This window comes from Mugil cephalus, chromosome 9 (genome assembly GCF_022458985.1).
Source record: "Mugil cephalus isolate CIBA_MC_2020 chromosome 9, CIBA_Mcephalus_1.1, whole genome shotgun sequence".
Taxonomy (NCBI): Eukaryota; Metazoa; Chordata; class Actinopteri; order Mugiliformes; family Mugilidae; genus Mugil; species Mugil cephalus.
In genome coordinates, this window is record NC_061778.1 from 10,180,440 (window position 1) to 10,194,784 (window position 14,345).

Here is a 14,345-nt window from a genome sequence, read left to right on the forward strand (position 1 = left end):
GGTAAAAAGCTGAATTATAAAGCAAAATTACCAAACACTGAAATGGGAAACATTCGTTGTACTGGACTCTCTTTCAGGCAGATGTGATATCAGCTTCATCTTCTCCCACTGAACACTCTTTGTCAGCGAGGATGCAACGCAGACAGGATAAAACCCGAGAGTAAAAGTAAAGGATAGGAACAGGAGGGGTGTCTCTCCTTGGAATAGATCTGAGGGTTTGACTTACGACCTCAACCGTTCCACGGTAAAGCAAGACGACCCCGCCACACACACAGTCTCCCAGACGAAGTTTTTAAAAAGACTGACCTCCCTCAAATGTATGTTAAATTTCTGGTTTCTGGTCTTGAAGTGAGAATTTCATTTAAAACTGACCAATGATGAAGCATCCTAGTAGCTCACCTGGTTGAGCTACTCGGTCCCATAAACTGAGGGTATAGTCGTCACTGTAGTGAAGTGGCACAGGCACAGTCTGCAGCCTATGTTGCATGTCATCCCTTCATCCAAGCGCATTGCTTCTTCATTCCCATCAATACAAATCAAATAAAAGCAATAAAAAACATAAAAAGCTGACAGGGGAACAGTGAGCTACATACGGTAGCATCCTTGGGATTAAAATAATAATACATCAGAATCAGCTGTACAAGACAAAGCACTTAAATGAGCATAAAAAATAAAGTGAAAAGAAAAGCTTTACAACATAAATTAGACTTTCAGAATAAAAGAATTTAGAGAAAGAAGTAAAGGGCAGAAGCAGATAAATACGATGAACTTGAACAGTAAGTATGAATGCATGCATGAAAGTATTTTGACCATTTATGATCCCGTTCACATCTATTTTTCACTTAAATCTAGACAATATACTGAGCGTTTTTTCAAACGAGATGTCGCTACTGTGTCTGTTAACAGGCTCACTTGGCTGCACTGGTTACGTCCTTCCTTCCCTACTGTAACACACCACTGACCCCTCAGTAACCTCAAGGTTCACTGTGTCACGTTATTAGGTCAAAAGATCACTGACACAGCACTGACCTGGTGGTTTAGAAGTTACAACTTCCTCTTCTTTCCTCTTCTTTCCTCTTAGCCTCTTTGGGTGTTTGTGGAACTGAAGCAATGCGTTGATTTTGCAATTTGCTTTAAATTATTTAAAGGATTTTTCAGCGACAATGGTGAGGAAAATGTCTCCTTTGTAGCCTTTGAAGTTTGACGATTTCCAGCCTTTTCTCTGCTTTATATAATTATAAACTGACTGTTTCTTGTTTTTGGACTAAGACAGAAACTGTGATCTGCAGGATTGACTGCTTTTTGATAATTGTGGGAAAAGTAGGATCCCACATGCAGTTATGCACTACAGACAAAACAAAAAGTGCCTTCGGAACCTAATTTTGTGGAATTTACAGTTTGCAATGACATTCAACATTCATTATTCATAAGAGTTAAAAGGCAAATCTTTTACTTCTGGTTCCCATGCCGCCATTACAGGCTACACTAAAGTATCTGTGGATTAGTGAGTCACTCAGTCTTCATCTCTCTAGCCATCAGCATGCCAAGACTGTTTACTCTGTCCTGATAACTGCTTCACAAACAATTAAAAGCTACTCATTGACCCTAGAACATATCTGGTTTATGGACGGTGTGCCTTTAGGGATCACTATCATCCCTAACTCGCAGTTAAAACAGATGCTTAGATATTAAACCTGTTCTTCAGTCTGCGTGTAAACAATTTGATCTTTGTGTGTTTGCAGTTTGGCGCGGTGCCGTCAACCTTTTTGAATGCACACGTTTATGGGTATGTGCACAAAGAAATGCTGTGCACACATGCTAGTGGCGCCATGTGAGGGCACATTTTTAAACACTTTTAAAAATGCAGCATTTATGACGCCCGGACCACAGAAATAAAATAGAACGACCATTGTACAGCTCATTATTCATGTCCGAGCGGGGCGCTCTCTGGCAGTATGTGTCAGTATGGAGCGACAGATGCTGCTGTCTTTGTGTATCTGTCATGAGAAGGCCATTCATTGTTTTACGCACTCAAACATAATGAGAGATTCATGTCATGTCTCATGTGCGACATGCCGACGATAAACAGTAAATGTAGATCACAGTGGTAATTCCAGTTTATTGCAGCTTAAGTAACGATCTTTTTTTTTTTTTGTAGGACATTTCATTATTCATTCTTAGTGTGGCACATCAGTAAAAAAATCACAATACACATTTGTACAATTGCTACAAGACCACAGCTTAAAAAAAAAAATAAAACAAAAGTCACAATGAGAAATAAAATATAGAAAAGAAAGATGCCCTACCACGCTTCCTGTCTCCACTAGAGTGTCACGTAGATGAATGAAGTCCTAACAATAGATTTACATTGCTCTCAACTATATTTGTCTTAAACACTAAGTTAATTAAGGTATTTGAGAACATGAATTGACTTGAGCGTAAACTTTTGACATAGTTTGGCTAACTTTAGCGCTGTACAAGTGACATTTTGAACAAGATAATATTAATTCTTAGGAAAAACAGAGGTATTGGACTGAAAGACTTATTTCTGGTGGAGACATCTGTGACGCCTTAGATTGCAAGAGTGGGCTGTGACGACAGTTAGGTCTGCAAGTTAATCTTCTCCTGATGTGTCCGTGTTGAAAATGCAGTTTTAAAATGTTGGTAATATATGTGGATGTGTAAAACGGACTTATTGTGTTAGTTTGGGGAGAGTGGGATGGAAGAATTTGCATGAATCTCTGCTCCCGTTTATTTTCCCGCTATATCTCAATGAACAGACTGCCACGAGTCTCCCATAGGGGTGAGCCAGTGGCTGAAACCATGTAAATAAATGATTCTGAACTGCTTTTGATACAAGGAAATACAGAAATGCTGAAGGTCTCAGAGCAGAAATGTGGCATTTGAATAATAGTAGAGATGGAAAGTCTAGAAACACAGAGTAAAACCATTAAGAGTAACTTCATGAGCTTCAGCTCTGTTCTTCACTTCAAGTCCATGTCCGCAGTTGTCTGTATTTGCAGTGTTTTTGTTCTTGGTTTCTCAGAATCAGAATCAGCTTTATTGGCCGAGTATGCATGCACATACAAGATAATATTAATTCTTAGGAATTCTTATTTTGCAGCCCTTTTTTCTTTCTTTCTTTTTTTTTTTTGAAAACCAAGCTTTTTTAAACTGGTAAACATGATTGCTTTCCGTTTGTCAGTTCGCTTAATTTCGTCCTCAGGACCTCACACAGTTTGGTCCAATCAAACCTGTTAGGAGACTATTTAAGGTACAGGTTATGCTGTAATGCCTCACTGTAACCTGGAAATTGTTAGAATTTAACCTGGAGGTTAAAATATGACAATAATAGACCTTAAACTTTAACTACAGTAACACACTGTATACGTGCAGTACACTGGGAGTGAAAAACTGTGTATATATTTTTTTGTATCTGGTGGGGCATCCTCGACCTACTTCCTGTCATGACCGAAAACAGAGTAGCTCTGGCAGTGAAATATTTATTTTTAAGCTGCTCTCTCTGCCAGTGAGGAGCCCAGTAGACAGGAGAGAACAGACTGTATTCCCCTGAGGTTCTGACACGCTATAGATGAGAAGCCAGCTAGAATTACATGCAGTCAGAAGAGTCATTTTACTAACTCACACAGCGTGAGCATGACGGTGCACACAGACACACAAACATAATAATCACTCATGCACTGACAGACAGTTTGGCATTCATAAATAATGTGTTCTGGTTTTTATTAACCTGTTTCATTATTATTAAAGGAATAGTTCAGAGCAACTCAACAGTGGTCGGTTGACTTGTACGGCTACATTTCTGTCACTCTTATCTACTGTTTATGTATCTCACGTATAAAGGACACCTAATGAATTTTAACTGACTGACTCCAGACTGAAACACCCCCACTAAAATACTGTGGGCAGGGAAACTTCTAGCTGGCTTCCATGCTAATATAGTCACACGATGTGAAATCTTTACGCTTTTTGAACTTAGAGCCACAGAATTTTTAATTGTGTCACTGTGCAAGAGCCAGGCTGCACTGATTCCCCTTGTTGTCTGTGTTAAGCTAAGCTAAGCTAAGCTAAAGCTGCCTTTAACCAGAAACGATGAGTCGTATACACAAAATACTTGCCATTCAAGTGTTAAACACTGCTGCTAGGCAACTGTTGGTGTCTACTAGCCACCAAGGCTAATAGTTAGCAAGCTAATGATGCAGTTACTTAATGTAGTAAAACGGTAAAGCATAATCAATAGATGAGACGGTTGGGAACACCAACATATCCTTCGGACATATTATAGAATCACAAAGAAAAACGTAAATGACCATATGTTCAAATTTGCGATGTTTTGAATACCACAAGAGGGCGCTGTGAAACAACGCAATTTTGACACTTTTACTTCATATTTAGTGGAGAGACATAAATGTTCTCATCTAACTCTTGGTTGAAACCTCTTACAATTCCTTTATTTTTTTGGTATTGGTGGTAGTGGTGTACACAAGGAATGTGACACGTGATGATTTAAATCAGTACAAATCAAGTGTCTGTTTCCGTTACATTTGTATCATGTTCATGCGCATGTTTCACTTAAAATAATTTAGCTTTGCACACCGCTTACAACTTCTGCTGATCTGCACATTCTGGTGACTCCTTCTAACCGAATGACTTGAGTGTTTATTGAGGTTTCACATAGTGTATCTGCATCGCGACGTGACATGTCATTAAAGGTGCCTGTACAATGTCCCCAGTGATCCGCCTCTGCCGCTCGACTCCTGCCTCTAATTTGGACTCTGTTATGAAAACAAACCGTCATTTGGAAACATTATTCTGTAATTAAAAGACACAAGGGGCTTCGCTCTTTGGAGAATTCAGAGCAGCCATGAGACATCCCAGGCTTACGGTGAAGCAGAAGTTAATGGCTTTGAAGAAGCTTTTTCTGCTTTTAACATGAAGGAAATTCAAAAGTTGTCTGAAATGCGTGTTCTTAAAGCCGGCCTTAACTTTCCATTTGTGTCTGTCTCCATGCCTCGTGGTAAAGATAGATCTTTGGGCCTATTTGTTTTAGTTTTTTATCTTAGTTATTTAATTTATTTATTTATTTATTTTTTTGCAGTTGCAAGCAGTGCACGCCTAAATCCATCTAAATCCTAAAACAATTAGCAATTCTTATGTTAATGATAATATAAAGACGTATACTCATCTAGAACTGCAATATGTATATAGACAGATCAGACATAACATTATGACCACGTTCCCAATATTCTGTAGGTCTCCCTTGTGTCTCCAAAACACTTCCTCAGAGAATGGACATGGGCCTTCTGAGGGCGTCTGACAACAGGATGTTTTTAGGTTTGGTTCCTATGGGTCAAGGGGAGGGGCCTCTGTGGATCATCCCACAGATCATTGATTAGTTTGGGATCTAGTGGATTTGGGGGCCAGGTCAACACCTTGTGCAGTTTTTCATGTTGTTGTTTTTTTTAGTCAATCCGAAATTGTTTTTGTGTGTGTGTCTGTGTCAGGCTGCATCCTGCTGAGGATGACTGCTGCCACCAAGGAATGTCATTGCTGTGGAGTGGGGTAGGGTGTCTGGTCTGGTCTAGGTGGGTGGTACATGTCTGTGTAACTGCTGCTGAACTGGCACTAAAACACATGACTGGATTGCGCCCACATGGACTTATACGGCATGGGTCTTATGCTGACAGAATGAATGAGCGTCAGTCCTTATGATCTGTCATAAACACCACACATGTCACGGGCCTGTTTTAAAGCGAGGTGGTGGCAGGGTCACAGGAAAGTACTTTCACCTCCAAGATACTTGACCCCTTGAGCTCTTGCATGTTCAAACAGACAGTCACCTCTCCTCAGGTCAGGCCGGCACCAGACGCCAATAACTGTCCCGGAGGCTCCGAGCCTTTCCAGAGCTATATATACGTCCTGTATGTGTGTGAGAGACAGAGAGACAGAGAGAGTTTGTAGTGGGAAGCTGTAAATCACAGGAAAACAGACGAGCAACAGGTGGGGAATCACTTATAACTGGCAGTAAGAGCGGTAGGGATGAAATGCAATCAGGAGGTGGAAGCGGAAAATTTGGAATCCCGGAACAAGGGTGAGGAGAAATGGAAAGAAGATAAATGGGAACACATGTTTAGAGATATTGCGGGTAAAGGGACAAAAACGTGGAGTCTGAGTCACGGATAACCTGCTTATGGTTTCATTCAGTTAAATGTTGACTTATATCAGTAACGCTGTGAAGAGTGTGTGTGTGTGTTAGAGAGTTGGAAGATAAGACAAGAAGAATATTTGTCACAGTCTTGACATGTCATTATTGTAACCGCATCTCCTCTTTCCCTTTTTTCTTTCGCATCTCGAGCTTTTTGACATTCATGCCTTGGCTCATATTTCATTTATTTCCTTTTACCAATTTAACGAAAGTGAATTCTGTTCTACCTCATAGGCCATCCAGCTGTTGGACTTCCTCCTCTCACCATGAGCTCCTGGGTGGTGAGCAGGAAAGGACAGCCGCAGTACCGCCGGCACTTCCTGACAGACAACAGCATCTTTCAAGGTAAACATTAAAACCCACCCACACCCGCACAAAGACAATTATATAATGTAGAGGATGTGCCCCTCTGGTTTCTGTGTGTAATGGGAATGAACACTAGAGGGAGACTCACGTCCACAAATGCACCTGAAGAAATTCAGATTTGTTATCAGACAGCATAGTTAAGTTGCAGTCTTGTGAAATCAAATAATCCTAATTGTGGGATATAAAACTGTCTGCAAGTCGCTGTGTGAAATTATCTGGTTGGACGCTGTAACCGAATCCTGTGCATCTGCCATTTCTCCCTTTCTTTGCATACATTAAGTCTTGTATAAACATTGTCTTTTCAACGAGAATGCACAAAGGAATTTATATGTGTGCGCATCAATACCTGTGCCTATCCTCTCCAGCGTGCTGACACTTTACTATTTGCTTGGACATTATTGAACGGGAAGCAGTCACTTTTCCCTCCCTCGTTGTCCTTAAACCTGGAGTAAATCCGGACATGCAACGCCGCCTTCTCATCTTGATTTACGAGCTCCGGTGGCGGAGAGGCTGCGTGCCGCACACAGATCTGCCAGACAAATCCATGACAAATCTGCGATGGGCTGGTCCGCCTGCGCGGCTGTCACACCTACAGCAGACAGATCATTTAAAACCTCACCTTGACAAAATGCGACCAGAATCTACATCTCGTTCCTGCAGACTGCTTGCTGCTCAATGTGTGCGCTCTCTGTCTGCCTGCAGCAGTAAACAGGCTTCACTGACTCCGAACAGTAGATGATGGACTGAACTGATAGAAACAGAGAGTAAACACAAGTGTCTGTCTCCCCGCGTCTGTCGTGTAAATGTATTCTTTTCTTTTTAAATGTCATTCTTGGAGTCTATGATGACTTTGTTTTTTTTCCAGATTCAGTGGATTATTAATGAAAATGAATAGCCGAGCATGAAATGAGAATATCATTTCTGATGGTAATCTAATAGCTCCCACTTATTATGTTCAAGCTGCCGTGACGTTTTTGAGGAGGAGAAAACAAAAAAAAAGAAGAAGAAGAAGAACATAGTGCTTTAGAATGAGCCGCCTGCTGTGTCTTTTCCAAACTTCAGATCCTGTTGATCTCTGTCCATGTTCACCCCTTTGATGTCCCGGACAGTCCGTCCTTTCTTGTCAGTCAGATGAACAATTTTCAGAATATACAACCCTCTGTTATGTTGCTTTCCACATGACTTTGCCCCACTCGGCCTCTTTTCCTTCCTCGCGGTTGCTTCCAGTCTTTTGTGAATGACAGAGTGGCTGATGGTTTTTGTTTGGCCGTGGTACATAAATCACAGAGAAGTGGGTTTTTAGGGGAGGAGGGGGGAGAGGGGGGAGAAGCTGCCCGTGACCAGGCATGTGTGGATGAGGAGAGAGGTCTCTGCTTATAGTCAAAGTGTGCAATCATGGAAAGCCACAGGTACACACACACACAGCCATGAGCTGAGGGTGTCTTTTTGTTCCTCCAGACAGCATTAAATGGCTTAACCTGTGCTTCTGTCTCAGCGTTTGAACGCAGCAGTGTGTGTGTGTGTATGTGTGTCCTCCACCTGTGCGCTCGGTCACTTCATAATTGTGCAAGCCTAAATGAAATGGCTTTAATGTGGACCAATGAGCAAAAGTAATCTGGGAATTCCAGACTGACTAAACTTTCATTAGGGAAATGACTTGACTATGATGACACACACACAAAACACACCATTTAAATGCCAAAGAAATGCATGTTGGCCCTTTTGTTCAAAAGTGTTGCTCGACCTGTGCCTGACCACCACCTGTTTCCAGTTTAATGGAGGACTCTACAGGCGAAAGCACATGTATTATTTGATTCCCACCACCCCCTGAAACACAAGCTAGGAGTCATCAGACCCTTCAGCGCTGAGCACAGACTGTACCCACAAGATTGGATGGTAAGGAGGAGGAGGAATAACTGTGGATGTCCCTACTGTGCCTTTGTCAAAGGCTTAAAACACCTAAGTATCCAGCTGTCAATGGCAATAAGTGGCACCAGTTTCTGGTTCTTACGGGAACAAGTCAAGCAAGTTTCTGATGGGCTTTCTGATGAGTTTCCTATTTATACCTCAACTTCCCACCGGTTTCTTAGAACTGAAGAAGCCATTCAGATGAGCGGCGAAACATCCTCTCAACAAACTCAACAAGTCCATTTGCTCTTTGGTTTGGATTGCCATCACTGAGAACCCTCGCAGACACGGTGGCTCTTAAGTTGCTCTCTGTCTCTCATGGGATGTGGGGCGTCCCTGTCCTTTCAGGAAATCTGCTCCCTGCTGTGTCCTCGAGTAAGCACCGATACCTAAACTGATGGAGACGCAGAGAGACACCAGCGTGAAGTGGGTCATAGCGTTGGCATCCATTCGCAGTGGTGCCTGTTTATCTGCAAGGGCTTTACACAGAGGAACAGCAGATCCCCCCTCAACAAAAACAAACAAAAAACAAAGAAACACACGGATGTGGCATGAATTAATTTTGGGGGAGTTCCGCCACACTGCTGGGTAAAGCTGATGAAATGGCCAAATGGTCAACTCTGGCGGGGTTTTAAGACACCGCTCCGTGCGCTATCGTTCACTCTCGCTCATTCCACACCCGTCCTAAGCTCTCGCTTATTAACATCCACTCTCCGACAGCCCATCGAACGCGTGAGGAATCGGCTTATCGTTTTGCCTCTGCGCTGCGCCTGGTGAGAGGAGAGGAGAGGATGTGCGCGCAGAGGCTGTGGTTGCGAGAGGTTTTGATGGTTTGTGAATCCACTCCGCAGACCGCGCAGGAAGGCAGTGACTGAGGAGCTTCTGGAGCTTGTTTTTATTATTATTGTTATTATTATTATTATTGTTATTTTTTTTTCTTGGAGAGATAAGTGACACTTCATCACCATGGCGCGCTTCTCGTGAACGTTTAATCATCATGGAGACATTGACTAATCGGGCACATTCTGATGGCATTTTGACATCGCTTTAACTAGGAAATAAAATGATGTTCAAAGTGCATGGAGGGACCTCTTGGGATTAGCAACTCCCCCCCTAAATGGCAGAGCTTGAAGTTTGCAGAAATCTCAGTTTGGAGAGGGGTAAGTGATCTTTTGGCCGCAGGCTTATTTCAGATTTTCTGTCTCATGTGGAGAGGAATACTCCTTGGCGTGGTGCGCACACATTCTTTTGGGTGCCTACATTGCAAAAATCCTGAATCCCAGTTTCTTTTTTTGCGCTTGTTGTTGTGGAGAAATTTCTTCCACCACGCCGGTACAAATGGTCGAGAAAGGAAACATTAATTGGAGAGTCTCAATTTGCATGACAATTCATTATGTAACAGTTAGGCATTTTTTTATTTTTTATTTTTTTTTGTAATTCTGGCAAAACAAGTCATATTTAATTGAATCGTTTTTGCAAAATATTGTATTCATATTTGAATTTGCAAACCGCTCTGCGATGTTGTCCGTTTATGTGAGAGGTCTTGATGGAGAGCAGCAGTGAAGCAGTGGGAAACTGTCCCCGGTGCTGAAAATGCCCCCCTTGTGCTAGTCACTAGGGGGCAGAAAAGCATATTAATTTGTCAACCTGAAAAGACTCCCTCTGCCCAGAGTCCATACAGATCTGGATGTGCCACATCATTTATAACCCTGCATCACATGCACTGTTCGCAGCAATCTAACCATCCCCGAGATGTTTATATGTCCTGTCACTTCGGTGCCTTGGCGAGAAGATGCCTGAGAAACTGACAGGGCGCATAGCATTTCCACATGCCGCGATTCTGCGACGGGGCGGACTGGATTGGCGTTGGCATCTGCAGAAATAGGATCCTCTTGAAACCCGCGCGGGGCATGTTGAGCACCACATAATGTGACAGGGCTTTGCCTCGAGCTTTGATGGCAAAACTGAAGCCCCAGCAGGGCCTGGGCTATTAGAGCGACCCCTTTGCTCTCTCCTGTCGGTGTCAAAAACATGGAGCATCCTTGGCACTTAAAAAACAGAATGTGTCAAGCTGTCAGTCTTCGCTCCCGCAGTGCCCGGGCTTGCCCGTGTGGCGTTCTGTGAGGTTTAAAGGAGGAGGGCCCCCGTTAACCCCGAGTGGACTACAAAGCTACCTCTTTTGGCAACACTTGATGATTTGCATGGAAAATCAAGCTCTTGCTGAGAGTGGAAAAGGAGAGAAAATGGTGGAGAGGGAAAGGTTTGGAGGAGCATTCATGGCTGCTAATCTCCTCCACATGGAGGAAATGGCTTTTCCATGTATGATGTGTTTTTCCTCATGTGTCTCTCCTGTACTGATGATGATGGATCTCAGCACATTCCCTCTGTCTTCCCTCGATGAACCATTTCTTTCTGCGTCTTCCTTTCCGTAGCCCCAGGGTCAAAACGACAAGCAGACACCAGGAGGGAGCACACTCTCATCTTTTCTGTTCCTTTCCTTTCCTTTCCTTTAGGGCTTTTTTATAGGTACCAATTACAATCTGTTCTCTGGAATTAGAACTGAGATGGAGTCGATTACCTGTCTCAGACCATTTTCGATGGGAATTCTCCCCAAAGGCAAGTCAGTAGTGGTTGTGCCACCAAATCTGCGTCATATTGTTGCACTTTCCATTTTCACCTGGTCTTAAATAATTTGCATGACATAAAATGCCTCTGATGCGTAGTTACCGTATCTGCCTGAACGGAGACTTAACCACCGGGACATCACATTTGTTCCCGCCTCAAGCGTGTTGGATGTTTTTGTAGTACTGGGCTTCTTTAAGCTGCTATCAGTGTAAGTCTGTGGCTGGGCTGTTGGTGTGTGAAAGCAAGTTGTCCATGAATACTGAGTTTGTGCTTAATTTGCTTTCATTCCTTTAGCAGTTAATGAGCCACCCAGAAACTCAGTTCATTTGTACCAAGACACTTCCAGGTCTCTCTCATGCCCAAAAAAAAAAAAAAAAAAAAAAATGAAGCAACAGGGAGACGGTCACAGCTTGAAGCAGTTGACATCATACAGTTCAGACAACAGTCTGGCTGTGCTGTATCTCAGTCTACTCACAGTCATCCAGTGTGGCTTTGTGGGGGGAAGAAGTGCGAAGCTTTAACATCGCAGGAACAGTCAATGTCAGTATATACCGAATGTGCAGATAAAACACGCACATGCGGCTTTCGCTCCCCTCCCTTTGAAGTCGGCGCTGAGCCCGTCTACTTGGGGAGACCCCTGTAGCATTTTTGGCGCACGCATTATCATGCTGCAGTTGTCATGTGTTTATTTTTATTCCGCTCCACACTCTGCACCCCAGGGGGACCTGGGAACCCATTTGTAGCTCTGGCGACTCGAGCACTGCCTTGAGTGCCCTTAATTAGCTGAAGTGAGTGACTGCGAGATACAAGTGAGGGGTTTCCCTCCTTTTGCTGCCTTATTTCCTTTACCTTTCATGTCGCTAATAAGAGGGACTACTAAAATATTTTGACTTCTCTCAAAAAGGCTTAGTGTAATTAGTTTGCTTTAAAAGCTATTTATATTTGAACGTATCCCCTGGGTGCCTGTGGCTAGGACTTGCTGGCATTGTGCAGCTGCTTAATTTGAGGCGTTGAAGTTGTAATAGTGATGAAACACTGCCAATGATTAACTGTTCTTTTAGTCCACATATTTATCAAAGTAAGTTATTTCCGTATGCTTTTTAATGCAGCGTGTAAATGAGTTTGGAAAGTATCGAAAGGGAACTTACAAAAACGTGAAAAAGAAGGAAAAAATACATTTTCACCCAAAAGAGTGACGTCAGTGGTGTGAACGTGAATCACTTTGCTGACTCAACGCTCTTTAAAGATCAGTCCTGATTCGTCACCCATTGTTCATTCACATTTCTTTTGCTCTTGGTACAAATGTCAGTACACAAGGGAACCGCAAATTAGCCTGAATAGAGTTCTGTGCGCGTTTTTGTTCGGGTCTTGTTTGAGAAGAAATACATATTAGTCATATGAACACAATAAAAATCATAGCTGTTTTCTTGGACACAGATAACATTGATCAAACATGCATTAAAATTGAACACATCATTAAATTTATCTAGAATATGTAAAATTTTAAATGATAAATATTCTAAAAAGGTGTTTTTTTTGGTGCTGGTGCACAGCTCGTCTCACTTTGTTTCAAGTCTTTGTGTCGAGTTCAGCTGACCAGATGATCACATTTACCATACAGACATGCTGTGACTTTAAATCCTTTAATGGAGCGGTATTTTTCAGCAGACGTCTTGGTCGGACTTTTATCAGGCGCATGACACGGGTAGAAGATTTGTTCGCATTAGCTCTGTGTTGTGGTTTTAAAACTGGACATGTTACATCAGCGAGGCTGTGCGCTTTGTTCCGTGTGCAGCCTGCATGTTATCTCTGCTTTCATGCAGGTGGATTATAGACTCCGTCTGTCCCACAGGTACGAGTGCTACTGACTGACAACGGAGTCGGGCTGCTTACCTTCTCTCCACCTTGTGCGTTGTTTAAGGAAACAAGCAAATAGACAAAACGAATCAATAAAATGTCACTTCATTATTTGGTCATCGCGTGCACGTGGCTCTTACACTCGATCGTGCACTAGTCACCGCCAGTCAACACTCGTACTGTTGGGGCAGGTGATGGAATTTCGATTTTGCCAGGGCATTAGTTCAGCGCTGTCACAAGTGCGCAGGCGGCATTCATCCTACCGTGGTACAGCCTGATTTCCCCACACATTTATCCAGAAGTCATCACCTGTTACTGAGCTTCGCGCCTGACTAATTTAATTTCATGAGGTGCTGAACGTCCTGAGACGAGCAGGGAAACAGGAAGGAGACTGGATGACATAAGCCCGAATCCAGAAGTACATGAGGTCTAATTTGGGATTCAACATCTCTGATTCAATTCTATACACAAATGAGGCATAACATTATGACCACGTTCCTAATATGGTGTAGGTCTCCCTCGTGCCTCCAAAACAACCTGTGACTCGTAAGATATGGGTCTTTCTGAGGCCGTCCTGTTGTGTCTGGTAGCAGAATGTTGTTAACGGGGGCCTTGTGATGGTCGATGTTATTTACTCCTCCTTCCCATGGTTTTAATGTCGTGGCTGATCGGTGCATAATCAGTACCCACAGCATCACTCCCCGAGCGCCACAGCTTTTTACACTGACCGGTCGCACCATTCGCTTCATTTCACCACAGAGAGAAAATCAGCCATCATGGGAGTTGCGTTCCTCCTGAGATCCCTGTGCATCAAAGTGAAAGAACTTCTCTCCTGTATGTTGCATAATGCAGCGTAAATGAAGCTCTGCGGCTAGTGGAGAAATTCGACATTTAAGATCGGAGGGGGAGAAAAGCACGTATATATTTTTTCATTAGTCTGTGTGTTATGCTGCTGACGCGCCCTGGAGAGACGCTTATGAAAGCATTCCCTAATTGCAGTTTTATTACCAGGTAACAAAAATATAAGATAATGGCTGGGGGCAACTCGATAGCTCACCTGGTGGAGCGGGAGCACCATAAACTAAGGCTGCGATCTATTTGCTGTGGTGGCGCCGGTTTGATTCCAGCCCTTTGCTGCATGTCATGCCCCTTCTCACACACCGTTCCTTACTTAAGGGCTTAAAAATGGTTAAAAAACGTAATGTCAGACATAATAAAACAGAGTCTTATCATCCTCATGAGCAGACATGGTGCTATACACCAGTTTTAGCCTTATTGGCTCAAGCATGTGACTGGTATTGAACCGTGCCTAAACCCCTCGCCCACATCTTCCCAGCCTTGGAACTGGGGATCCTGCTTCCAA

At 43.0% G+C, this 14,345-nt stretch overlaps 1 protein-coding gene across 5 annotated transcripts in view; it reads left to right on the plus strand.

The window, feature by feature from the left end:
• plch1 (phospholipase C, eta 1) overlaps positions 1–14,345 on the plus strand; it is a 56,096-nt gene that overhangs the window by 1,535 nt on the left and 40,216 nt on the right. For 4 of the 5 annotated variants that reach the window (XM_047594859.1, XM_047594858.1, XM_047594854.1 and 1 more), the window contains exon 2: positions 6,461–6,571. In XM_047594859.1, the coding sequence (XP_047450815.1) occupies positions 6,493–6,571 (79 nt within the window). In that variant the 5' untranslated portion in view covers positions 6,461–6,492. Of the gene's footprint in view, positions 1–6,460; positions 6,572–8,879; positions 9,661–14,345 lie in introns of those variants that run through there. The other variant, XM_047594856.1, reaches the window with a different exon arrangement.